Source organism: Ictalurus punctatus, chromosome 1, assembly GCF_001660625.3.
Source record: "Ictalurus punctatus breed USDA103 chromosome 1, Coco_2.0, whole genome shotgun sequence".
Classification (NCBI taxonomy): Eukaryota; Metazoa; Chordata; class Actinopteri; order Siluriformes; family Ictaluridae; genus Ictalurus; species Ictalurus punctatus.
In genome coordinates this window covers 3,268,767-3,296,221 of record NC_030416.2, presented here as the reverse complement: position 1 = coordinate 3,296,221, position 27,455 = coordinate 3,268,767, and the positions used below count along the sequence as shown (strand labels likewise).

Below are 27,455 nucleotides of genomic sequence, written 5' to 3'. Positions count from 1 at the left end.
TTTTTTTTACAGAAAAGTTTTAATTGGTAGTTCACCAACATCCCACAACAGTATTAGCTAGCCAGCTAGCTGTGAATTTATCTGCAAAACAAAAATAGCTAATGTTAAATGAAAGAATCCAAAGCTGGTACATCCACAGAAAGCTATCTAGCTACAGTCAGATGTTAGATCTAGCTAAGTCAGAAAACAAAGCTTACTAGCCAAACAAGCTAATCTATCTGTACAACTAACTGATGCTGAAAGCTAATTCTTCTGTACAATTAGCTAACATTTGAAGCTAATCCTATAATCTATACTGTTCGCTGATACCGGAAGCTAATCAGTCTATATAAGTAGTTCTGATTACCTGAAGTGAACAGAGTGGAGTCAGCGTTCAGTTATAGGAAAACTAAACCAGTTGAGTTTGTTTATTTTAATTATTTTCGCGGCAAAGCTTGTACCACGTAATAGCTGTCCCTTCCCAGTGTCCAACTATAAATAACTGAGTATTACACACATGTAGAGTCTATGGAAAACGCTCCAACAACACGGAATGGTCCATTTTGTGAAGTCCTGCCACCGTACCCTTCATTACGTGTATGGCCTTTTCTGTTCATCGTTTAATTTCAGTCCCAGTGTCTGTCCAGATGTGGTCAGGGGAGTGAAAATCCTCACTGATAGAGTGCCTGCCTCTTTCTTTTTCAATCTTAAGCGTCCCTGTATCAGACAGAGGTGGACTGTTTGATGCTGTGGAAGCTGAGGCGCGAAGGTGAGGTGGGAATGGACATTGCCCTCGCAACTCGTGCGCGGATGGAATGGTGGTCCTGCCAGCGGTGCCAGTGCTTCCGAACAGCCGAGCGGACCTGTCCGAAAACATATCAATACACATACACATTACAGTGATGATGGCTAGTGTTATTCCCTGGCCACTTTTAGTTCTGTGTGTGATTTACACCTAGGATGTCTATTTTATTACTAAACCCCTAGAGTATGTCGGAAAATGAGATCCATTTAACGACAATTTTCCTTGTAGAATCACTTATATAGACTCAAATAACACTCTCTTAACATTGTATTGTGTTTGTTTGGTCCAATCAATCGCTGTGCTTACCTCGCTGTTTAGAAAACAGTAGAACACTGACACAAAGAAGCCCTGAAGAAGTGTAAGGGAAAATAAATTAGCATGACAAAAAGAAAAAACAAACAGCAATAGTAGTAATCAATCACTGAAACCAAAACATATTTCAGTTATATAAATCATTATATGGTTATCAACAGGGCTGATGGGTCAGGAGGTGGTGATTAGTGTCTAGCAGCTCTGAAAGTAGTTCCGGGTGCAAGGCAAATCACAGGTTTATATTAAAGCACTCGTTCTAATATGTTATGGTTTCTGTAGTCACGACGTACACTGGGATTTGTATGGCAGATGCGCTAGGTGATGTAAATAATCAATGAATTTAAACCGTTTTGCTACTTAACAAATCGTCATCAGAAGGAGTCTCCAGTGTCAGTAATTTGTACAGACAGATAGACAAGATCTTTTTTTTTTTTTTTGGATTTTTGTGTTATCGGAAAATAATAAACTAGTAACAGGGGTGATAACAGGGAAGAGTAACGCCTATTTATATCTATTTATAGGCTCAAGAAAACATTTTAAAAGCGGTAGCCTCTTTACACCTTCTCAACACACTGGGAATGCTTCCAACTATTCCAACATCCCTTGCGACTATCTTACAATCACCGACATCCCACCAAACCTGCAACTTCACAAACAGAAATCTAAACTCCAGTCCAAGCTCTGCTTTTTACAGTTCCACGCTCACACACCTCATGCCAGATTAAGTTAAAGACATTTTTTACAGTCTGTAAAACTTAGGAATTGGATAATTGCGGGTTTTTTAATTGGTGGAGGAACGTCCAATTCCTGTGGAGGTTGTTTAATGACATTTGAGATGCAGCTACTGTGTTAATCGTGTAAAGAATATTTATAGAAAACGAATAACCGACGACAGGGCGCTGTGGCGTGGACGGTGAATTATTTATCCGGAGTTAATTATTTCCCAATAACCGTACTACTTCCAGAGCTGCTGTTGATCGAAAATGAATCAACGCCTTCTGATTATTTGGACCCTGCTTCACCTTCAGCTCAGGTAACTAAGAAAGGCCTACCTGAAAGGACTGCAGAAAGGAATTGAAATAGATGAAGACGATCTGAGAGATTTCGTCCTCTCCTGGGTTTACGAAGAACAGCATGTACGTGATCCCGAGCAGAGGCAGTAACACGAGCGTGGCCTTCACCGCCTTCCTACTTATTTACAATTGATAACAAAATATGATTAAATATCATTTTCATACAAGGATTGTTCAGGTGGTCTTTGACTCCAATAATAACACCAAAAAAAAAAAAAAAAGATTTTTCAGGTGTCTCAATAACTAACACAGCAAAGTGTCCTATATCTGTGCATGCATCAGCGTAAAAAACAAAATGATTGGTGGATTTTACTGGAGGGGCGGGACTTCTATAACTCCTGTGCGTACCTGTATTGGATGGTTTCGGATGTGGTGGAGGCCCGGAGTTTGGTCATGAGGATCCTTACTATGTTGAAGAGGAACACAAAATTGATCTGTCGGAAGAATACGACACATCTCAAATGAATCAGTAAAACAGAAAAACAATACAAACAATAGATTAAAAAAATAATAATTTTTTTGAATGAGCATGTGTTCCTTTCCAATTATCTAATCAGCCAATCATGTGGCAGCAACACAATGCATGAAAACATGTAGATACAGGTCTTCAGTTAATGTTCACATCAAACATCAGAGCGAGGAAAAACTGTGATCTCTTTGACCGTGGTATGGTTGCTGGTGCCAGACGGGCTGGTTCGAGTATTTTAGAAGCAGTTGATCTCCTGAGATTTTCTAGTGGTTACACAGAATGGTGCGGAAAAAAACAAAAAACATCCAGTTCTGCAGGCGGAAACACCTTGTTGATGACAGAGGTCAAGAGGAGAATGGCCTGAGTGGTTTGACCTTGACAGTAACCCAAATAATCACTCTTTACACCCGTGCTGAGCAGAAAAGCATCTCAGAACACAGAACACATTAAACCATTGGGATCTTAGTAAATCCGAGCCTGTGAATTGACGTTAAGGATGTGCGATGAGTATTCAAATGCTGATATCACTATTCAGGTATTTGTTATGCTTTAAGTCAGGGAGAAAGTATTAAAATCGATCGGAACACCTTATTTTGCAGTACAGTTTCAATAAGGTCCCGAAACTCTTATCCTCCAATGGAGACGAATCGGGTACTTCAGGTTTGCAGCTCCAACCCGTTTGATATCAAAAGCAACATTCATCTCTGTTTATATTCGATTCAATAACATGCAGCTATCTGTAGTATACTTAATATCGTTATTACAAACATGCATCAACAATGTGATCGCACAGCTAAGACTTTTAAGACTGTCTTCTCACCATAAGCACCAGGATCATGGGGCCTTGGTAGATATAGTCTGTGTATATGCCTGCTCTCTTCCCAAACCAACACCTGATATTCACGAAGAAAAGAAAGGAACGTTGATGAATGTATACACAAAAATATGAACATTTTATGAAAGACGTAGGAAAAACCCCCATACTGTAAATTGCAGATTCATGTCTACATGTCTATGCAATAGTGCTATAGAACATGTTCTGGCATTTAATTTCCACATACGCTTACTTCTCGTTGTCGTAGTACAGCTTTCCGATGGCCCAGGCGACGATAATAGGCGAAGGAATACCTAAACAAAAGAGGGATATTTATTTACACACGATTTTGACCTTGATCCCAGCTCATCAGCGGATACATTCAAAACAAGACAAGTGCTGGTTTATAAGCTGGTGAATAATAAGAGGTGGAGCCATACTGTTAGATTTAGACTTCTCGTCGATGTTTATTTCAATGCATCCATCTTCTCAAAAAGACGCTATCGTATTATTTAAAACTGTCTCTTGCAGCTGAGAAGAAACTCGATTTCCTTTTTCGGTCCGCATTTTCTATCCCTGATTTTTTTTTTTTTAAAGACGAATGCTTAAATGTAGTGGTCCAGAATCTATTTTAAAAAAAAAGCTTCTAGCCAAGAAAAACCTTCCAACTCTGGAGGCGTAAACTACATGCACATGATTTTAATACTCTAAATGAGGAGCCTTGCGCGCGTGCGTAACCCGTTTCTGAAGACGAGGAACTTTCCCTGCATAAATATTGGACTTAATTTGCTGCAGTGATAGGTCGGCTGAAAATATATATTTTTTAAAAATATGATCTATATGAACTTATCCAAATAGTAATGTTTTGTTTGTACTCGTGATGATCGAATATGTAGGGACTTACACCATCCGATGCAGATGAACATCCATTTCTTGAGCTTGTCAGTGGAGTAGGTGAGCACGATGGCTGTGTGAAGATAACAGCCTTCGCCGAACATCCAGAAAAAATTGGCCATGTGGAAGTAGTTATATGCTGTCGTCACTAAACGGCACCATGGCTTATAGAGCGAGCGAGTGAGAGAGAGAGTGAGAGGGAGGGAGATTTTGTAAAAGTTTAGACTGAGTGTCCTTCATCAACTTTGCCCACAAAGTGCTTTTTTGCTTGTACAGCTGATACAGATATACTGCGCAATCTTTCAAATCTTGCCGGCCTAAGAGTCTGCTGACTCGAGAGTGCCGCGATCAGCAGGTGATAAATAATAAATCAATATGAAATATAAATAGCTTTTACGCCATCTAACCCCAGTAGTGCACTGGGTCCAAGGTGATCGCACTGTACATCACATCAGTGGTTATAAGAATTCGACCGTTTTGGTCTTTTGTGTCTCACCACGTTGCTCTCGTGTACATCAGGGTTCATGGTGAGCTGAACGATGAACCACGTCGCATTTCTCAGGATGAAGGCAGAGGTTAGATTCCAGTGGATGATGTTCCTTAAACAGCGAATACTCCTGACACAAAGAGAGACAAAGAGTGGATTGGACCATATTCAGATTGGTCATGTGTTTTTCTATTTTCAAGACAAAAGATTTGGGGCTTTCTGGTTTCATGACAAGCTGTGTGTATGTGTGTGGGTCTTATTAAAGGAATTTATAGTTGCTATAACTTAAGCGAGAACAGGAACTAGCTTGTTTCGCAAAAACGTTCCACACAACTATAATTGGATAAAAAAAATCATACAATTATAACTGAATTTACACACATGAACCAGTTCAAAAGTTTACATACGCTTGATTCTTAATACTGTGTGATTATATTATCAACGACTGGTTTTTTTTATCTATTTTTTTTTAATGATAGTTGTTCATGAGTCCCTTGTTTGTCCTGAGAAGTTCAGATAAATCCTCCAGGTCCATACACTATTCTTTGCTTTTCCAGCATCTTCTGCATATTTGATACTCAGCACAACGTGCTCGTACACAACTATTACAAAAGGTGCAAACATTCACTGATGCTCAAGAAGGAAACACGATCCATTAAGAGTGCAGTGGGGTGTAAACTAAGGTTAACACTTATCTCACTTTTCCACTAATTAATGATGCTCATGTCACTTGTTATAGGCTGTTTATAAAGACACCAGCTTTTTTTTCTTCTTTTTTCCTCAAAGAGCATACCATACATACACTGTAAAATCTCTATGAATCTTAGTGGACTCACTACTACATTGTGCATCAGCCCAGCATATCCGATTCCCATAAGTCATAACGCTAAAAATAAACCCAATCTGACACGCAATATTAGAAGACCACCTCCTCGGCGCTCTAGGGGAGGTCTCTCGCTTCCAAGCGTATTTATATTTCATATTTATGCATTATTTATCTCCCGCTGAATCGCTCCACTCCCAGGTCCCCAAACACTCTCGTCTGGCAGGGTACGGAGGATATTTTCAGGAGCTCAGCATTAAGTACGTCATGTGTGTACAATAGACGAGAGTGCCTCTTAAAAGATCATGAGGTGAGCTAATGCTAGGTTCATTGCTTAGCCAGCTAAATATATCTTAAAGTCATCTTTCCACTTGAATCCAATGTGACGTTTAACCCGAATCAGGATTACCTTAAGAAATAAATACAGGTACATAAAGTTAAAATAAACATTATGAAAAATTTGCATTTTTCAGCTATAACAAAAAAAAAAAAACCCAAAAAAACTATTTTACATAAAAAAAATTTCTTATTGTTAAAACAAATTATAATCAATGTATTTTTTTAGAATACATTATATTAATTTGTATTCCACTGTTTAATAAATAAAAATAGTTAAATAAAAATTTTAATGAAAACATGTCATAGTGTGTTAGCTATAAATAACACTACAACAATATTTTTATTTTTACCAACATTAACAAAATTGTATTCAATTATTTAAAATATATATTTTAATATATTCATGCAAGTATTTCAGCTGCAATTAAAACGTTCTCATTTATATATAAACATCATTTAAATGTAACTTTTATAATATTATATGTTATATTTTATAATATATTTTATATTATATCTACATAAACCAAACTAACCCAATTCTATTCAATGTAATTTGCTTTTAATATATTGAATTAATTTGCATTTAATAGAAACATTAACTAATCAATTCATTACATATACAGTAATAGCTCAAAAAGTAATAAATCCATAGCAACAGTGAATGAATGTGCAATGAACAAGCTCAGAAAAATAAACAAATAAAAAAAACTAAAGTAAATAAATATATAAACATTTTTATCATAAAATAACTAATTAAATAATTAAATAAACATATAAATAAATAGTCTGATGCAGAAATATATATATATATTTATGCTATAAAATAAAGGATAGAACTGAATTACACAATTGAATGATTTTATGTATTTGCTTCTAAAATGACCGTTTGATATCCATGGACCAATCTGATTAACTGCTTGTTTCTATGGTGACAGCAGAACAGGAGATGACACAACGTAATCACTCGGCAAACACAAAACAGGCACTAATGCAGGGCATCGAACCCAATTTATATGGCTATAAAGGTTTTAAAAAAGCCCTTAAACAAACTGTTTCCATTGGCACAGACCAAGCAGCACAGCTGCAGCCGACATGCAGTCCATAAACTGTTGGGATTTTATAAAACCTTTCCAAGCAGGAAAGTGAATTAAGCGATAAAACACAGCCGAGCGGTTCACGACTCAATAGCATTAACATATGGTGTTTAGTTTTAGATCGAGCTTCAAAATAACACGCCGTTCAAGCAGACTCGGAAACGTCTGAGAACCTAAAACAATTTTTTTGTTGGAAAATACAGGTCCGCTACAGATACGAACGACGAGTGCGATTTTGGGTAAACAGATTTCATCTGTAACACGGCTTCTCCTAAGCTGTGATACTAAAAATATCAAAACGCAAAACTTCACTGTTTTGGTTCCCAGTTGCATTATCTGAAACGGTGAAAAATGCTTTAAGCTCCACCCACTCAATGTATGTGTTGTTATGATATACATAGAGTATGACATAACATTTCCTTTCCTAACTGTACGAATTACACGTTACGTATTCGACACATGGGGTCTACACTTAAATCTGCAGCAACGTCTGAGACGGTGAGGACAGACGAGCATCCCTAACTCATTTATCTTCAGTTTTCAATGCTTCAAAGGAATCCTGTCGAGATATCGGCGTTTCACAGCTCAAAATCCATTCAGCGCAAACGTGTTCATGTAAGCCATTAGCTAGCTGAGTGAGCTAGACTAGCTGGCCAGGTCTTTCGATGTTTCGCAGTATCAAAGCATGGTATTACGCTTAAGATGTCAATTCAGCGTTGGGTAGTTAGGTAGCGATTGCCTGTCACATTAAACGTTTTTGTTTAGTGCTGTGACAGCCCACGTAGCTAGACACATGGATGAATTAATGAGCTAGCTATCTAATAAATCTAGCAAAGTACAGAGACCCAGATGTTTGCTAGCCAGCTAACATTACTTTGCTTTATATACTGTTCACTTCAGCATAGCTCACCTGATTTTTGAAGATAATTGTTAAAAATTGAGAACATTTTCGGATTCGTTGTGTCAGTTGTGAAGTAACTTACGCAATTAGTTTTTCCACCAGGCGACGTATTCGACGCTACAGGGACTTCTATAACTGCTGAAGCAGTTAAGTTAAACCTTTAGATGCTGAATCATCAGGTAACGATTAACACTGTGGTAGGATGACTTAATACTATTAGAAAGAAACACTTTTATAAAATTAGGTTTCAGTTTAAAGTCATTTAGTTGTGAATAATAAACTTACTAGCTTTAATGAAATGACAGCAAAGGGACCCTTGATCATTCTCGCAGCAGCATATCAGTATGAGCCGAATTTCACGTTTATTTCAGGTTTATTGTGTTATAACTTGCTAATGCTAATGCTAATGCTAACACCGAAAGCCAGCCCACATATGTGAGACATGCGAGTTAGTTTAACATGTAGCATCGAGCATGCTCTAGAAGACTGTATTGTAACCTGAGTTGCTGTTAGCCACTCGATCTGTTCTCGATCTGCTCTGTGGAGATATATACTGAGCATTTGAGTCTCCTATCAAGCAACATTAGCATTTTTCTAGCTAGGTATTTATCTACTTGTGAGGTAAATTTCTCCTTCTGTAGTTCATACTTTTTTCACCATAAACAGTTTTAAATAAACAGTAAATCTTTGCTAACTCCATTGGTCACCATAGATTCTGGGGGCGGAGCTCTGTGTGGGAAATGGGGGGGTGGGCTCAAGGAGTACGAATATTATCTTGATGAGACATTGTAATCTTGACAAATTTGTACTTATTGCACCTTTAACGTTACTTCAGTGTATAAATGAACCTGATTACAATTTTAATCAAGCTCAATCAAGATTATTATTATTATTATTATTATTATTATTAAACCATTCTTGGTACTGGACTAAGTTTTTTGGATCCCACAGTGCACACACACACACACACACACACACACACACACACACCCCAACCACTCACCCACCCACCCACACGCTGTGCTATTGTGGACTGACTATGAACTGCTATTGTTATTCTGTGATGCTGGAATAAAGCATGTTCTAATTCAAAGTTTTCTAGACCAGAAAGCAGCAGGGAGGCAACGGAGAGGGAAGAGAACATCATCTTGCATCATGATATACGCATATTAAAGTTTCATTCCTGTTGTAAAGGTTGCAAACGTCGTCTAACCTCATTGTCGTCTAACCTCAATCTCTCGTATAGGCTGAGGTGGGAAAGTTCTTCAGTCATTGTACTTCATCAGACACTTTACATAGGTAATCATCCCTTCATAGTGTCTCATTTTTTCTCTTACTTTCTCCTCACAAACGTGTGGAAGCCTGTTTCCGCCTCAGAGGAAAACAAATAATAAAAATGGCAATTGCGACTTTATTTCTCACAATTTTAAGATAACATCTCACAATTCTGACTTTTTCCCCCCACAATTACGAGTTTACATCTCACAATTCTGACTTTTTCCCCCCACAATTACGAGTTTACGTCTCACAATTCTGACTTTTTCCCCCCACAATTACGAGTTTACATCTCACAATTCTGACTTTTTCCCCCCACAATTACGAGTTTACATCTCACAATTCTGACTTTTTCCCCCCACAATTACGAGTTTACATCTCACAATTCTGACCCCCCCCAGACAATTACGAGTTTACATCTCACAATTCTGACTTTATTCCCCCCACAATTACGAGTTTACATCTCACAATTCTGAATTTTTTCCCACAATTACGAGCTTACATCTCACAATTCTGACTTTTTCTCTCTCGCAATTACAATTACAATTCTAACGTTTTGTTCTCACAATTTAGACATCCACTTAATGCAGTACCTGAAATGTGACTGTCATGTATATCAGAGAAGGAACTCCCAGCAGCCACCGCACCTCACTGCATCAGTCACATGACCACCTGCACCTGAATCACGTCATGTTAACGAGCACCTACGTGCATATAGCCACAGTTTGCACTGCACTCCTTGTCTTACGTTTGCTTTTCTTTGCCATGTTACGCTCTCGCTGGGTTTTTTGTTTGGTTTCTGTATCCTTGTACCTTGCCACAAGTTCCACAGTTCTTGTTTCGTTTTGAACTTTATTAAAAGAAAATCTGGACTTGCATCCACTTTGTGAGAGAGACTAACTAACTAAGCGTCTGGTTTTCTCCGTGGCGGAAAAGGGCTTTCATATAAATGAATGTTATTTTAATTTTAAAAAATAAATAAATGATCTCATTAAAAAAAAGGGAATTAAAAGAATTAATATAAAAGTGTGATGAATTTTGAAGTCATAAGAAAAGATTCAAACACTAAATCCACCCTTAGCCCTAACCTTAAACGTCTTAGTATGTTTCATGCAAATTAGGAGAATAGTTTTTAAATCATTCAATTTTCACTTGCTTATACTTAGGAGGATCCCAATCATGTGAACGTAATGTATATGTAAAGAATAAAACACTTGGGGTGTGCTGTTTATGGAAAATAATCAACAATGGGTCGGTGGGAGGAAGGAACTTTACTGTTACCACGCCGATGTTTCGTATTTGACTATAACAGCATGTCCCGGAGTGTTTTATAGCACAACAATTTGCCAGTGATTAAAACTTTTTATTCATAAAAGAATGACAGCTAGTCATTTCTATCCATTTACAGTTACATTTCAGCTGCTGACACTGGAGACTCCTTCCACGAATGTTAAATAAATCAATGTTTACACGTTTTTCTTTGTTAGAGATGAAAACTTCAAGCAAAGAACAAGCACATTAATATAAACCTATGATTTGATTGGTAGCTGAACCTACTCTCAGAGCTGCTGCTGTTCTTCTGCCCAAGAATTCGACAGTGTTGTGATATAAATATCGTTAAAAATTATAATCGAACATAAAACTTATTCTGTATATTTTTTTCCCCTGACGGCCTTACCTGAGTCGTAAGAAGATTATGAAGGCGATAAGGAGAGTGAACAGTGACAAGCAGTGACCCAGGTAGTTAATGATGACAGCGATTCGATAATGCAGCTTGCTCTTCCTCTGCAACACACACGAACCAAATGAAAATCTGAATCGAAAGTAGCTATCTATATTTTTTTATAAATACACAAAGTATCCTAATGTTCATGTATTCAAAAGAAACAATTTGATCAGCATGAACATTTTGTCATGATCTATAAATGTTCTTAGGTAAAATGTCATGATATCGTGTGTCATTTTTCCATTATCATAGGCATTTTTACCTGCCTCGTTTGTTAGCGTTCTTACGGTAGGCACGCTACTCGTGAATTGACAAAAGTTTGCATCAGCACATGACGTGAAATGTGAACGATTTATATTAATTGAACGTCAACGTCATGCTCGTAAGGGAAAACATTAGTTATGGGAAGCAAATTGTAGCCAAATTGAAATCTAAACAGTAGTATGAGATATGATTCTACTCAGCGAACTGCTATCAAGCTGCTATCATCCAGTCTCCTGTCTGTTTGGATGTTTCACAAATGATGTAAACCTTCACATAGTTTTGTTGGTGGTAGAAGATTGTGAAAAACTGTGTTCATGAAATGTGTTTTGTAACAAACATGCTCAAAATGGAAGCTTTGAAAAAGTGAACTTTTTAACAATTAAATGTAAACACAAGGTTATGCTAAGTGTAGAAATCTTTACAGTTGAAAGATTCACTGTAAATTTTTTTTAGCATATTAATAAAGATATGCCATGTAGATCTCTGTTACTGGCTTCATAAGTAAATATCATAAGCTAGAACTATATTCAAGCTAATATAACATTGGAAATCCAATATGGACATGAAGTGGCAGTGATTGGATGAGCAAAATGTGTTTATAATGTTTATAAAATAACTTCTTACTGTAACTTAGATCTTTTCAAGGCCTGACTCTACCTAAATGTGGATCTCTGTTTGTTTCCTACCTCACGCATGATAAAACATTCTGCCGACAGTGACTCATGAGCCACTTGTGGGCGAACGTCGATCTTGGTGAATGTGCTCTATGCAGGTGCTATTGGTGATTTCAGAGCAGATACAGCCATGATTCGCTTCCTTGATTCTTTCCTTAATGCTTTCATTGTTAACATTTCGCTAATTAAATTGCACAGCCAGTCACTCACATACAGCACAACTAAAAGTCAGAGATCAGGAAACGCACTTATGTTTGTAAGTTTACATTTGAGAAGATTTTCACGTCAGCTGGCTTAGAAATACAGATTTGTACAGCACCAGAGTGTCAACAGTGCTAACAATAAAATGCTAGCAAGATTTTAGCCCCAACCTCTTGTTTTGTTTTGGCTCACCAATTCACAAATCAATATTCACCGAGATAAAGTTAGAGTGGAGCAAAAGTAACCGCTATCAGAAGCAAATGCACGTCTTTCGTGTCCCACGTCCTTTCCTCTGCAGTGAATTCCCCTTTCCGAGAGACGAATTTTATTCTTGTTTGGTCCGAATGCTTTTTAAGATCAATCTTAACGTACATTTTTATCCATTTTGCCCTAGAGCATTTTGTCTGAAATTTTACAGGAAACTACTATATGCTTATTACTATAAATTCAATAAATATTGTATTGAATGAGATATAACTCGAGTGATTCCATCACCAGTGGGAAAGACTTGGTTTCAAACTCTAGTTCGTCTAATATTGCGTCTAATCTCTCCAGACCGTCTCGTATTCCATTTAATGGGTGTTATGTCACTTGGGAGTACCGAATCTAACCCCATTTATATTACTATGTCTGGCTGATTCGCTCTTGCTTGTTTATCTAGAAGTGCCACAGGATCTTATCTTTATCATGTGGGGTTCTCCCTATTTGGACATCTATCCATTATATTAAACATGTGTATGATCCCTGCTACTTGGTTATACATGTTGCTCCTTCTTGCATGTGTTTTTGTGTAGTTGTGAAGGTGTGTGTGTGTGTGTGTGTGTGTGTGTGTGCCATTCATGCATTACCTGTACATTGAGAATAGCTTTGCACTGAGAGTAGTTGCTTTTGGGGGCCCAGGTCCCATTAGCCAGACACTTCCGGAAGATTTTATCTACGGAAGAGAAAATGAAGCAGGATACGTTAGATAAATCTGTGAACTAAAAACTGTACCGATTCAACCTTCTGTCCTTGTTTCACTTTTTCATTGTAAATACAGTGCAATTTTTTGTACGCATTTTGAGTGATGTAATTCCTTTCTAGACGATTTTAGAAACATTTTCATGCTTACTAGGTTGGTGCGTAAAAACTCTGCAACTCATAGGGTGGGTTGCACCAATAAGGATTCAATTAAGCACAGATTAGAGCTAATCTAGGATTTGTTGATCTGGGCTTTATTTTAAATCGAGTTGTGTTGCACCACTTACTTTTAAACACAGATTAACAAATCGGGGATTTGAATTCTAACCCGAGATTAAAACCTCCATTTACGATGAATTTTCTCCATCATGATGGATTCGCCATTGACAACATTGCGGATTTCATAAACATGGAAATATATGAATTCTCCAGTGAAAAGGAAAACATTAAAATGAAAAAATCCAGGATTAACGTGATGGTTTAAATGTAAGCCTGCTTATTTATAAACAAGGTTAAAAGTTTGGTGCAACACAATTAATAGATAAACCTTTGTTTAATCTAGATTTAAGCTTAATCCTTATTGGTGCAACCCACCCATAGTCTGGAATATAGTAATAGGAATTCTAATCTCATACATTTTGTGTTATTTTAGACTATATGATACTTTCCACCACTGCACATTGTTGCCATATGGCAACAATTTACCGGAATTTATATGTTTTAACAAAAAATCTTACCCACTATAGTTTCAATAAAGCAGCACTTATTATTTTCTGTTATTTTGTCAGCAAACCTAAGTATTATGAATCACATCTAGTATTACAAAAACGTATCAGTGGCCAAGTTCCTAGATGCTCTATTACAAATTTCCCTTCTGTAGTTCCTGCCGCTATTCTGATCAGATTCCAGATTGACAATGCCTATATGCCAGGGATGCCAAGAGACTTGGTGCGTGTCCAGAGAATGAGACGCTGTTCTCTACTCGACCCTTTAACCTGCACGCAAACTAAAATCCAGGTCAGCTATGTTCCCATTCGGCTTTCTGTGTCGGGATCTCACGGTACATAATTGCCTTACATTTTTACCAGCAAGCTCGGTTAAGCAAATAAAATATGTTCATTAGAGACAATTTGTTTTATTATAACTTAGGACTATAAAAACCTACATTAACCTAGATCTATTATTTGGATTTTTAAATATTGAAACTACTGAACTTGGAAAAAAAAAATGCAGAAATTTATCAACACGAAAATTGGTTGTCAACAACAGAAAGTAAATTTTTACAACACTGAATTTTTGTGGATTTTATTCACCTTAAAACATATCAGAAATTAGTAGTGGAATGGTATAAAAAAATAACTGTAATAAAACCATATATTATTTAATCATTAATCACACTGATTAAAGCTGCTATAAAATAAGTAATAAGAGAAGCTAGCTTGTTTTGCAGATGTTTAACATCTGTTAACGTAACCATAAACAGATTAAAAAATATGACGTGTTCTTTAATAAACAAAAAATGGTTAGAACTGGAAAATTGCCTTGATGTAATAATAATAATAATAATAATAATAATAATAATAATAATAATGTGGTGTAATGAATAAAACATTCATGGCATGCTGTTCTTACAAAATAATCAGTTATAACCCCCACCTCCCCAAATCAACCCCCACACCCCACATTTGCTTTATTTCACTATTGTGACATAATCAATGTTTACATGAATGCACTCCTAACATACAGCATTGCGAATAAATAAATGAGAACCCAAATAAAATCTTCCCATGATTATGCCTTTGCATCGACAGACACAGTAGAGAGGAATTGGACACTGGAGACTCCTTCCAGAAAATGCATCATTAACATCTCTGACCAATCAGAATTGTGAATTGAGCACTGTGATGTTAGTATATGTAAGTGTGTGTGTGTGTGTGTGTATGTGTGTGTGTGTGTGTGTGTTCTCTGAATCATTACCATGTAAGATTGACAGCCAGTAAAACTAAATAAAGAGGTGAAGAATACCTTTGTGCCTGATCATTCACAAACACAAACACACACACACAAACACTTACTCTATTGTGTACACATGCCACACAGTCTAGTTATGTACTGAATGTTGAATTCATTAAAGTCCTCGAGTAAAAATAAACCAGAACACACATTCTCCTTTCTATTCCTGTTATCCCCCACTACATTATGTTTGATATTCCAAAAACAGGAAACACAGACTCCATACCACCCTTAAAAATATTAAACTGCACACTGCAAGAGTCAAACCATATCTTGGCTGAAGCCGAAACCGAACATAATGAAAAACTTGGCCGACAGCCGAAGGCCGAATACTGAACACGTTTTTTCGCGTTTTTTTCCATTTATTTTGCCCTTTTTTTCACCACTGCATAAATTAAATAGTCAAAATGTGCTTTTGACTATTTTGTCTTGCTTTTCAAAGAAAAAAATCAATTACAAAAACAACAATTTTAAAATATGTATTTAACACTGAACATTTTTTTCATTCCAGCAGGCATAGGCTACCAACAAGGCACAATATAACTTTAAATAAATAAACGAGTAAAATAAAAATATTTTGATGTGGTCATCTTTGAGCCCCCCTTGAATAGCCGATGTTAGGCCTATAACTGACTGCTGAAAGAATGGAACACTCTGTAGCCTACAACTAAAAAGTGCATTAAAAAGTGCATTGACAAGAGTGCAGAAAATGGTTCTATTCGGTTCTATACGGCTGATTATATTGGGGATATATACCTCTCGCTTCCCTGTACACCTCACGGAGTATTACAGTAGATATAGTATAGTTAGATACGTTGTTAATGTTATGTTCCTTGATAGATTTAGGTAGTTTAAACTATAGATTAGTTCATTTAGTCCCCGCCGGTTTTTCCGCTCCCACTCCATAGTACTAGTTCATGTTTCTTGTTTTGTGTTTTGACCCTGTTTTCTGTGACCGCGACTCTGATTCCTGCTTTGCTCCGTTTATGCCTGTTTGCCGATCGCCCGACCCTGTTTTGTCTTTACAAACTGTCTTTACCTGCTTCCGTACTCTACTCCCTTACGTCTCGCGACGTGACAGAGTATTCCAGAACAGAAACAAAACAAACGCACGTGTCCACGGTAAACTTCTGTCAACATCCAAAGAGCACGTAGCTCGTGTACATAGCTCGTGCATGCGCGCGCCCCCTCATCGAGGTTGTGATATTCGCGCGTCTCACTCTGGTTGCTAGGCTATTTGGTCGTGTCATCAAACACGTCACTGTTCGGTCAAATTTATTCGGCCTTTTCACTTATTCGGCTTAATAATTTCGGTTGCCGAACATTCGGTGCATCCCTAATATATATATATATATATATATATATATATATATATATATATATATATATATATATATATATTTTATATATATATATATATATATATATATATATATATATATATAAAAATGGATCTATATAAATGGATCTTCCCTGAAACCGAGTTTGATTACTAATTATATTTTAAACATCCCTGCCCAGATTCAGATTTAGTGCTTAGAAGAAAGTTCCATGTATTCAAAGTCAGGTTACACACATTTAATTGAGCTGTGTAGTTCAGAGTGAACTACCAGCTCCTCCCTTGAGAATATCGCACAATAAAAAAATTGGGATGTGACTCAGACACGCTTCTGCCTTCCGAACTTCCCAATAGTGTGTAGTTACATCTGAGGTCTGAACACCGATCCTCACTAAGCACGACTCAAAACTCAACGCCATTATGACACCGCAAGCAATGCTGAGGTGCATGGATCGAAGGTTATAAGGCTAATAAGACAGGAAGTGAAAATAAACAAACTGAAACTGTTTGGCTAGCCTTAGGAGAAAACAAGAAGAAGAGGAAGAGGAATATTCGTTTAGAATAACAAGACATTTAGGATGCTAGGCTTTGCAGCTGTTCTTACCAAAAAAGTTTAATTTCCCTTTGCTCAATAAGATATAAATATTGTCAAATAGTTTGTACAGCCACCCTTGGACTTTATTACCACCTCCAAGCGCTTTCCCATCCGCTGAGCAGCTTTTGGATGCTCTCAGAGTCAGAAGACTCCATAAACTAAAATTGTGAACTAATTACAATGAATGTTGTTAGCGGCTAACGGCAGATATCGTCTACTCGATACATGCTGTGATGTTTTAAAATCCCTCCTTACTGGTGGTGTTGTATCGGACTCCGTAGAGGAACTCCGGACATGGACGCGACACCATCTCCCCGGCCACGCTGAGCGGCCAGCAGGTGCCGATGCCATCGATAGCTGTGCTACAAAACACACCTACGCAAAGAGCGGGGGATTACCAATCTGTCATCTGGGGAGGAAATGGATGGCACGACAGGGAACAGCTATAACCATGACACATACCCGAGTTATTAGTGTCAGAGTGATTAGCGGCATCCAGATGGTACACTGATTAAAGAGAGACAAAACAAAAAGAAAGTCATGTATATGCAAACAATCAAAAAAACAAAAGAAGTGATAAATCCACATTTCTGCACAAAACAGCTAACCAGTTTAGCTAAACAATCCACACCCACAATGTACATATATAAATTAGTAGTGTACTTGCAGACATGATCTCTATGGTCTCTTCCTTACAGTATTCGCTCTAAATTCTGGTCAGCAAGTGAGGGGTTTCTAGAAAACATGGTAACCTGACCACGCCAACTCTACTCTTGTAGCTAACATTTCTTTTGAATCCTAAGACTGCATATCATGACTTAAAAGGCAGCTTAGCATTATCTAGCATTAGTTAACAAGCTAGTTAGCTGTTAGTCAACTTACTTTTTGATGCTAGAGGTAATTACTAATGTGAAATTTGACAAACTATCATGACATGGCCTTTACAGACTTGCTAGCTAGCATTAGCTGTTTAGTAGTTAGCTGTTATCTTGGGCTGTTTTGTTTTTTGCTGCCAAGCCTATTTGAATGCTTACAAGTTGCTCTAACTCAATCTTAATACTAAATTTGGTTAGCTATCATCACATGACGTGACAGAATGCTTATTTAACCTGCTAGATAGCATTAATTGTTGAGCCTGTTAGGTATGTTTGTTGACACAAAAACTAGGCCTTTTTAAAGTTTCTATGCTATAAGTAAACCCTAATGTTATATTTGGCTAGTTTTCATAACATGACCTGACAGACATTTTATGTAACTTGCTAGCTAGAGTTAGTTGTTTAGCTAGTTAGCTATGTTAGTCAGCATTTTTGATAGAAGAGCTAACCCTACTGAAAAACACCTAGTGATTGAAGAAATGTCACATGCAGAGTTACTAGAAGCTAAACAAGTAATTGTGGACTTCAGTATCATGGTAAATATGCTAATATAATATCAATTTAGTGAGTTAGCTCAACATTCATGACTATTCCATACCCTGTACAAAGTGTATCATTGACAGGACTGTAACGATGGCTATCTAACTGACTGAATATGAGATTAAAGATGCTCACTCTCACTCTCTCTCTCTCTCTCTCTCTCTCTCTCTCTCTCACACACACACACACACACACACTGAAACGCACATGTGTGATTTCCAGAAGCCAGCATTAGCACGGCATCGCAGGTGAGATCAGCTGACACCTTCACAACCACAAAAGGCAAGATAGACAAGACCTGAGGAAAAAGAGAGCAGACAGAAAAAAATAAAGACAGAAAGAGAGATAGTTAGGAGTTGCCCAGAGAGGACAAAATGTCGTTCATTTTACCCTCAGTTGATCCCACATCTGTTTTTTTGTTTTTTTTTGGTATATGAGTTGGCTATTTTAAGAAATCAACAAGTGAGCCAAAGTCAACACTTCATATCAGTCTATATCAGCTGACGATTCAGTTTCTGTATCTGCGTGTAAGAACAAGCCTAATATCAACACCGTTTTCATCACATCGGTATGCATGAGGATGCAATACACTTTCCAATCATGAAATTAATTTGAGTATATCGATCACCATAATCATGTATGTAAGGAATAAAAGAGGAGTATATATATATATATAAATATATAAATAATCAAATCAGTATTGTAGATATATATTGTAACTACCTATAACAGCGTGACCCGAAGGGTTTTTATTCCTTTTATACCACAAAAATTGGGCAACGATTACAGCTGCTTATGTTTATATTACAGCAGCTCTGACTGTAGGTTGGTTGCAATACGTTTCTATAGAAACAACATTTTGACCCATTTTGTTGTTACTATAGAACGTGCTATTGTTATATGTTTTCTGCGAGGACATGTTTATTTAACGTTATTGGATGGAATCTCCAGTGTCAGCACTTTGTCACAGTAAGACGTAAAGCTGTTTCCAACACGGGAAAGTCTTTGGAACAGAGGAGTGTATGATTTTTTGGTGGGTTTTTTTGGGTAATGCAAAATAACTTGGTAACACAATGACTTTGAAGTTGCTTACCTCCAGGATTTAGCAAATTTGCGATCACTGAAATGAACGCCAAATCAAGGAAACAAAGTAATATTCGGAGAGGCTTGCAATTTTTTGCATGATTTTCCATGCATTTGGGCCAAGACGCTTCATGTGATGTCATCACAATGCAGCATTTGACGTCATCGCGACGCGCATTGAGCCGAAGCCCTCTCCGATTCACGTGTGTCGAACGAGTACAGCTAAAAGTTCTCATTTACCAACAAACATCACAGTGAAAGACCGTGTGAAACAGTTTTGTGCAACTGCAGTTTCCCCAATTGAATAGTTTTCCGCAAAAAAAGCACAAAAAAATTCCGCAAATTGAAAATTTACAAAAAATCCACTGAACAATCCAGCGTTTTTGACCGCAACAATCACATAAAAAAAAACCTCAGCGTAATCCTGTATGGACTAATTTCTAGCTATTATAACAACAAGAACTAACTTGTTTCATGAATGTTCCACGACTTTAACTGTAAATCGACACACAACACCATTCTTCCATAACATCCTGTAGTTTTAGTGTTGGCAAACTGCTGTGGTATAAGAGGAATAAAACACTACGAGATGGGCTTTAATTGGAAAGTAATCAATGTCAAGGTGATAACAGTAACCCTTCGCGTCAAGTCGCATCGCACCGCCTCTTGGTTGATTATTTTCCTCTAACAGCATGCGCCGTCATGTTTTCTTGCTTTTATTTTCAGCTGTGCAGAGCAAAACAAAATATTGCAGGAAGATCTGAACATCTGGAAAATATGGGACTGGGAAATAGACCAATGACTTAATGTGCTGGAAAAATCATAAAACAGTATTTTAGTGGATGTTTAATTACAGTATCGGTTCATTTTTAACTTACTGTATATCGTATATTTGTTATTTTGCATTTATATAGTTCTTACTCTTGTCATTTTAGGGATTTAAAAAAAATCATTTTCCATAATTAAGGGATTACTACTGAGGTCATATACTGAATCAGGTATTAAAGCCGTATCACGCTCAAATGCAGAAGACCGGATATAATAATTCATGTTAAATCAGAATTAATACAGCCTAACATAGCATCATTTTCTTGTGTTACACCAAATGTTTTTTTCCCCAATCCTGCTTGCTAAACTACACATTTCAGCGTGTTTCCCCTCCTCACACACCCAGGTTCACTGCCTGAAGGGCTTTACAATGAGTTGATTCAGGTGTAATGGCTCAGGAAAAGTGAAAATGTACTTACAGACTCTACAGTCTCACCTTTAGCATTAGGCAGATCCACATTTTCCTTTCCAGTTGATCAGATGGCAGGCTTATTAATCAGTTCAGCTTAACATCCTGTTTGACTACAGTGAGGGACTTTTTTTTAGTGTAAGGCAGTCTCCATCTCCATATTTCTGAGTTGTCATATTTAGAGAGCTGTCATATTCCCATGCACATGGAAAGGAAGAGATTTTTAACCCATGTGGAGCTGTTGCCTGAGAGGTCAACAATGCTGCATGATCCTGTCCAGGATGCAAGTTCTTCACACAAAAATATTAGGAATTACAATCCAAGAAAAAAAACAAAAAAAAAACAAATTGCATATGTCCAAAGAAACAGAAACCTCCAGGTCACTTCGAAGTGCATGAAATATGAAGTGAAATATCCCATGCACGTGAAGGCAAGTCCATAATGTAACAGATAAATGTCGGGGACTTCTTTTTATTATTATGCTCTTCTTCTTCTTTTTTTGTGTTGTTTTCTCCTTTTATTTATTTATTTTGTCCATTTAATCACGCGCCTGTTAATCCACTAATCGTCTCCGCTTTCCCTTCAAGTTCAAGGGAATCACGCACCGTCCCCGCGCGCGCTCACACCCGCAACCTGACGTTCAGAGGGAAGCTTTGATTGGCACGCGGGTGGGCGTGGCTGACCGCTAATACCCCTCACCCCCGCCCCGCTCCATAAGAATGAGTACAGCCTATAGCCTACTGCGTAGCAACTGAGGCACGCGCGCGAATCGGCTCGAAATTGTCGGTGTCACGTTCATGGGGGCGATTACAGGCGACAGAGGTCCCGGAAGTTTATCATAACCTACGTAGCCTACTACTACTACTATTACTACTATTACTACTACTACTTCTACTACTACTATTACTACTACTACTATTACTATTACTACTACTACTATTACTACTACTACTATTACTACTACTACTACTATTACTACTACTACTATTACTACTACTACTACTATTACTACTACTACTATTACTACTATTACTACTACTACTTCTACTACTACTATTACTACTACTACTACTACTATTACTATTACTACTACTACTACTATTACTGCTACTACTATTACTATTACTACTACTTCTACTTCTACTATTACTACTACTACTACTACAAATAATAATAATAATAATTAGAGGAAGAAGAAGAGTTAGAAGAAGAACAATACTACTACTACCACTACTACTTCTAATAATAATAATATTAAGAAGAAGAAGATGATGAGTGGGAGAAGAAGAATTAGAAGAAGAACAATACTATTAATAATAAGAAGAAGAAAAAGAAGAAGAGGAGAAGCAGGAAGAAGAATTAGAACATTACTACTACTAATAGTAATAATAATGATGCTAATCATAATAAGAAAAAGAGGAGCAGGAAGAAGAAGAATTAGAAGAAGATGAATACTACTACTACTAACAATAATGATAAAAGGTGGAGGAAAAATTAGAAGGAGAAGAAGAACAATACTTCAACTACTACTACTACTAGTAATAGTGATAATAGTAATAATAATAATAATAATAATAATTATAAGAGTTAGAAGAAGATGAACAATACTACTACTAATAATAATAATGATGATAATAAGGGGAAGAAGAAGATTAAGAAGAACGACAACAACAATACTGCTACTGCTAGTAATAAGATTAAGAAGATGAGGAGGAGGAGGAAGAAGAATAAGAAGCAGGAGAAGAAGAACAACTACTACTACTACTACTATTACTTGCATTGGGACACCCATGTATTATGTTTTTAAAAAACAACAACACCAAAAGCAAAATTTAATGTAGATGAAACATCAAGACAAGTATTATTTAGTGTCTGTTTAAAGTGAATGTTTAATTCTCAGTGCATTGCAGTTGGGTGTCACAGTCCCGGCTGAGTAGCCTACTGCATTTAACATACCTAATTCATCTCACCATAATTCAATTACCATCATGGCCATGGCCTGCTTTTCCTTCATTTCTGTTTATTATCTTAGGAGTATTTAAGATTCTATGTCTCAGCTAAGATATGCACCATATTCAAACACAAACAAGCCACATAGCATTGTACTGTAATGTGTTTACTTTGACAATAAAACAGAACTGTAAACACAAACAAATCTCCTGGCAGTGTGGGAGAAGGTGGCTAAATAATTAGCTGGTCTTCGGAATAGCACGATTGAATCGCTGAATAAGCATCAGGCACTTGTGTTTTTCAAACTTATGAGGTTATTATTATTATTATTATTATTATTATTATTATTAGATTCTTATTTCACACAGTATCTAAATAAACAAATTAGGTGGCTACTTAAATTCCTTAGTAGCCATGATTTCTCCAAGTTCTTATCTAAAGATTGTAAGGGTTAAAATTCAACATTTCCTATAGACATGGATTAGCTCTAGTATATCTTGCTGGTCTCCTAAAGCAATTTAACCCATCTTGAGCACTTCGTTTAGTTGAGGCAGGCCTACTCTTGATATTTTTCTTATATCGTCCCTGAACTCTGGAATAATGTTTCAGAGAAATCCAGCTCAAGTGCTGGTTTTTCATCTTCTTGGGTATACTTATTGAGACAACACCTACCAGCAAGAATGCAGATCAGAAATGCATCAGTAGGATCTGCTATCACATAAACAATCATGTTCTGCACCATCACATGACATTCTGTATTAAAGTATGATAGTTTGGTCATGTCTTTAAAAATTACCCAAATAAAACCATGAGAGTTAAAACAAAAGAGTTCAATGTTCTGGTTTTATTTTGTGTATGTATATACAAATCTCACCTGCCTGTCGGAGTTTGGTAGTCCATGCATCCATCCATTTTACATACCTCTTATCCTACACAAGGTCAACTGGAGGAGAACACAGGGGAACCTGGAGCCTATCCCAGGGAACTCGGGGCACAAGGTGGGGGACACCCTGGATGGGGTGCAACCCCATCGCAGGGCACAATAGCACACACATTAACACACCAATTCCCACACTATGGACACTTTGGGCATGCCAATCAGCCTACAATGCATGTCTTTGGACTGGGGTGGAAACCGGAGTACCCAGAGGAAACCCCTGAAGCACGGGGAGAACATGCACAGGGCAGCGGCAGAATTCGAACCCCCAACCCTTGAGGTGCGAGGCAAATGTGCTAACCAGGATTTAGTAGTCATTAAACAATATTCTTTAATTCACCTTTACATGTATGTTATACATATATACATACATACTTTGGTGTCTAAAAGTAAAATTTTCGAACGAAAAAATTCGCATTTTAGCACTTTTTAGCAGAAGTAGCATAAAATAATTGTGCATCACAGGTAATAATATAGTGAATAATATAGTGAACCTTTCCTCTCTTTTGAGTTGCTGTTTATGGAAAAGGGGCAGAGTTGAGGACCTTCAGTCATGCTGGGGACGGGGCTAAATTCCAGGCTGGATCAAATGTCAACAGAAGCCTGACATGAATAGACGAATGGTATAACAAATCTAAAGTAAAGTAGCTTCTTTTATTGCATCAGTGAAAATACAATTCATACAATTCTTACAATCAAGAACACTGCAAAGACCTCCTTATGACATTTAAGGCTTTGAATGGGTTTGAATTGCTGTATCTTGCTGATCTCCTGAAGCAATATGACCCATTCTTTTTGTTTCAGATAGCATCAGGAATTCCAGCTTAATAGATGTTTTTTTTAAAATTATTATTAGGTTGTTTGCTATAAAAATAATAATATTTCTTAATTATGTCTTAATATAATAATAATATAAACACTGAATCACGATGTATGAAATTGGACATTTTTGCCATGAGAACCAATGGGTGTGCAGTTCACGAGGAATCTTCCTGGAAACACTATGACATCATGGCCTTGCATAAATGCAGAAGCCGATTTCATGTTGAACAAAATCACATAAAATATTTCATTGTATATTTAAAAAACAAAAACAAAAACAAAAAAACAGATAGGAGGAAATGCATTAAGCTTTCAGCTGTGGCCAAACACACACACACACACACACACACACACACACACACACACACACACACACACACACACACACACACACCAACCAATAGAAAAGATGACTCTGGTGACTTTGACCTCTTTGTGTAGATAGTAGAAGCTTCCCTGAGATGTGTGTATATGTATGCGAATGTATGCTTGCGTGAAAGATAAAAAGTGACAGAGCTGGTTTGCCGCCATTCTATTTCTCAATGCTGCACACCTCATTTAATCTCAAATGGAAGAATGCAACATAACCAGCATAGCTTAGATATCTATCTATCTGTGTGTGTGTGTGTGTGTGTGTGTGTGTGTGTGTGTGTGTGTGTGTGTGTGTGTGTGTGTGTATGCAAAAATGTGTGTCCTGTTCAATATTTACATATGTAGCTGTGTTTCTGTGAACACTGGAGAACCAAGGGGTCAGTGAGACCTTCAACAATGCACATAAGTACAATTACTTTGTCACTGTACGTAATTTTGGTTTGGATGTATCGGTATTTGACTTGATTTTGTTTGTCATAAGTAAGAGGATGATGGGAAAAATGGATGGAGTTTATGGAGCCGCAGTGCCGTGAATAACTAAGAGCTCTGTAGTTTTGCATAATGAGGGACATTCTTTTTGCAGATATTCCCCACAGTGCCATACTGTATAATCCAAAAAGAGACAGATTAACTAAGAATAGAAGTGTGTGTGTGTGTGTGTGTGTGTGTGTTGGGGGGGATTAAATCCAATGCAGCGGTTAAATGGAGCTTAAAAAACAGTGTCAGAAACATTTATAAAGCAGTTATAGCAGCAGTTATAGCAGAATTATAGTAGTTTTGAACTTCAAGATTTCAAACTTGTTGATTATGCATAAATACAGTAAAGTAGTGTTGCTGATATTATCTTCTTTACACTTCCTGCTAAGACTGTTCAACAGTGACCCAAAGCTCAGAATCAGAAATACACCAAGCAAGGCTCAAACATCTTAGTCTACAAGATTTGGCATTGGTGAGGATCTTACCTTGTCTTTATCTTTGTTGTTGACAAATGTATCATCTGTTTATGATACAGTGTTTTATTTGTCATATACCACAGCAATTTTCCAGTGGAGAAGCTGGGCAACCTCTCAAACTCCAACTGGGATTGGAGTGGAATCGGCTGTTTTTGGATATTCCAGTTCCAAGTCGTCTTTCTCCACCGACACTGACGAAGACTGCTTTCCTCGATTGTTTGAGAAGATTAAAGTGGTATATGTGCTGTGTGTTTCTCCTGCCTGTGAGCAAAACCTCATAGTCAACTTCTCCCACTCACCATGTCACCTCAAAGGGCCCTTGGCAAATTCTCCAAAATACTATATAGTGACCCAAAGTGTATTGAACTTCATTTTTACTGGCTGTTGGACCGTCCTCCTAGTTTTCTTATATCATGTCCAGAACACCGCAGGTCTCCCGCCTGTGTAATAATTCAAATGTGGGAAAATCCTGTGGAGGCCAAGAGTACCTCCCAGACCATTTATCCCAATTTCAACTACGAGATTAGGAACATTGCTGTTAAGCATTTTATAAGCACTTAAAGTGCTCCAATAACCCCTCCATTAGTGGATGAGAAACACTGGTGTGGATCTCTTTAATTCCCACTAATTCATACAGTTCATGTGTTATAAATGACATGCCTCAATCAATTAGGATCTCTTTCGGGATCCCAAATCGGGAGATTATTTGAAACAGTGGAGATCTTTCGCAGAGGGATATCCTTGTGCTGGCCTGAAGAGATCCATACCAATTCTTCTGAGTTGGATCTCAATAAGAAGGAGAGATGTTAACGTCATCTCAGTGACTAAAGCCTTGATTCTTGATAGTGGCCCCCTTTAATGAAATGATATGCTTTACGTGTAGTCTAATGAAATGTTTATTGAAAATGTAAATCACTGGAAAAGGTCACAGTATTGAATAGACTTTGAACACGAAGATATAAAGGGCAGTCCGTGTGCAATGAGACACAATTAATAACAACAAAATTGAATTTTCCCTACAATCCTTTGGGATAGGGAAATAAAACAGATGCCTAACCGGGCTGTACCGTTTTCACACAGTGTATTTATTATATTGTTCCACCTCCAGTATGGAGTTGTGTTCAATAGTTAGTGTCATCTGGGATGTGGAGTTTATTTATGCATGTTGTTGTTGTTTGAAATCCACTCTTTTTATTGTTAGAACAGACTGACCTCATTTTTCTGGCTCTACTGCACAGATTTGTTGGACAAACAAACGTGTGTGTGTGTGTGTGTGTGTGTGTCTTCTTCCAGATGTTCTCACAGTGCCCCATAATCCAGGAACAGATAGATTAACTGAGATTAAAACATTTCATAAACTGAAACAAATGAAAGCAACCGCATGAAAAAACTAAAATGTTATAATATTTATTATTGCAACCAACTGGAATATGCTTGCAATGACACAGCAACACCCTAGAAACCACCTGGGATACCATAGCAACCATATAGCAACACCCCAGCAACCAGCTGGAATATCAAAGCATCTAGATAGCAACACTCCAACAACCAACTGGAATACCATGGCAACAACCTAGGAAGATCCTAGCAACCAACTGGGATAGCATAGTAACCACCTTGCAACACCCTAGCACCTATATGGAGTATCA

The 27,455-nt window shown here is 37.3% G+C and overlaps 1 protein-coding gene across 4 annotated transcripts; it reads right to left on the bottom strand.

The window, feature by feature from the left end:
• LOC108273210 (corticotropin-releasing factor receptor 1) lies at positions 1 to 26,671 on the bottom strand. Of its 4 annotated transcripts, none has more exons than XM_017482344.3 (14): positions 25,816 to 26,671; positions 18,660 to 18,750; positions 17,500 to 17,544; positions 17,293 to 17,412; positions 12,979 to 13,064; positions 10,944 to 11,050; positions 4,843 to 4,963; positions 4,357 to 4,510; positions 3,706 to 3,766; positions 3,459 to 3,531; positions 2,518 to 2,603; positions 2,149 to 2,287; positions 1,091 to 1,132; positions 1 to 842 (listed from the first exon to the last, which is right to left on the bottom strand). In XM_017482344.3, the coding sequence occupies exons 2-14, from the start codon at positions 18,682 to 18,684 to the stop codon at positions 702 to 704; spliced, it is 1,200 nt and encodes a 399-aa protein (XP_017337833.1). In that variant the 5' UTR covers positions 18,685 to 18,750; positions 25,816 to 26,671; the 3' UTR covers positions 1 to 701. The 4 variants fall into 4 exon arrangements, with proteins under 4 accessions (XP_017337833.1, XP_017337813.1, XP_047005270.1 ...); XM_017482324.3 differs by lacking the exon at positions 25,816 to 26,671 and adding an exon at positions 20,800 to 21,782; XM_047149314.2 differs by lacking the exon at positions 25,816 to 26,671 and adding an exon at positions 18,843 to 20,790.
• Between the last annotated feature and the right edge of the window lie 784 nt (positions 26,672 to 27,455).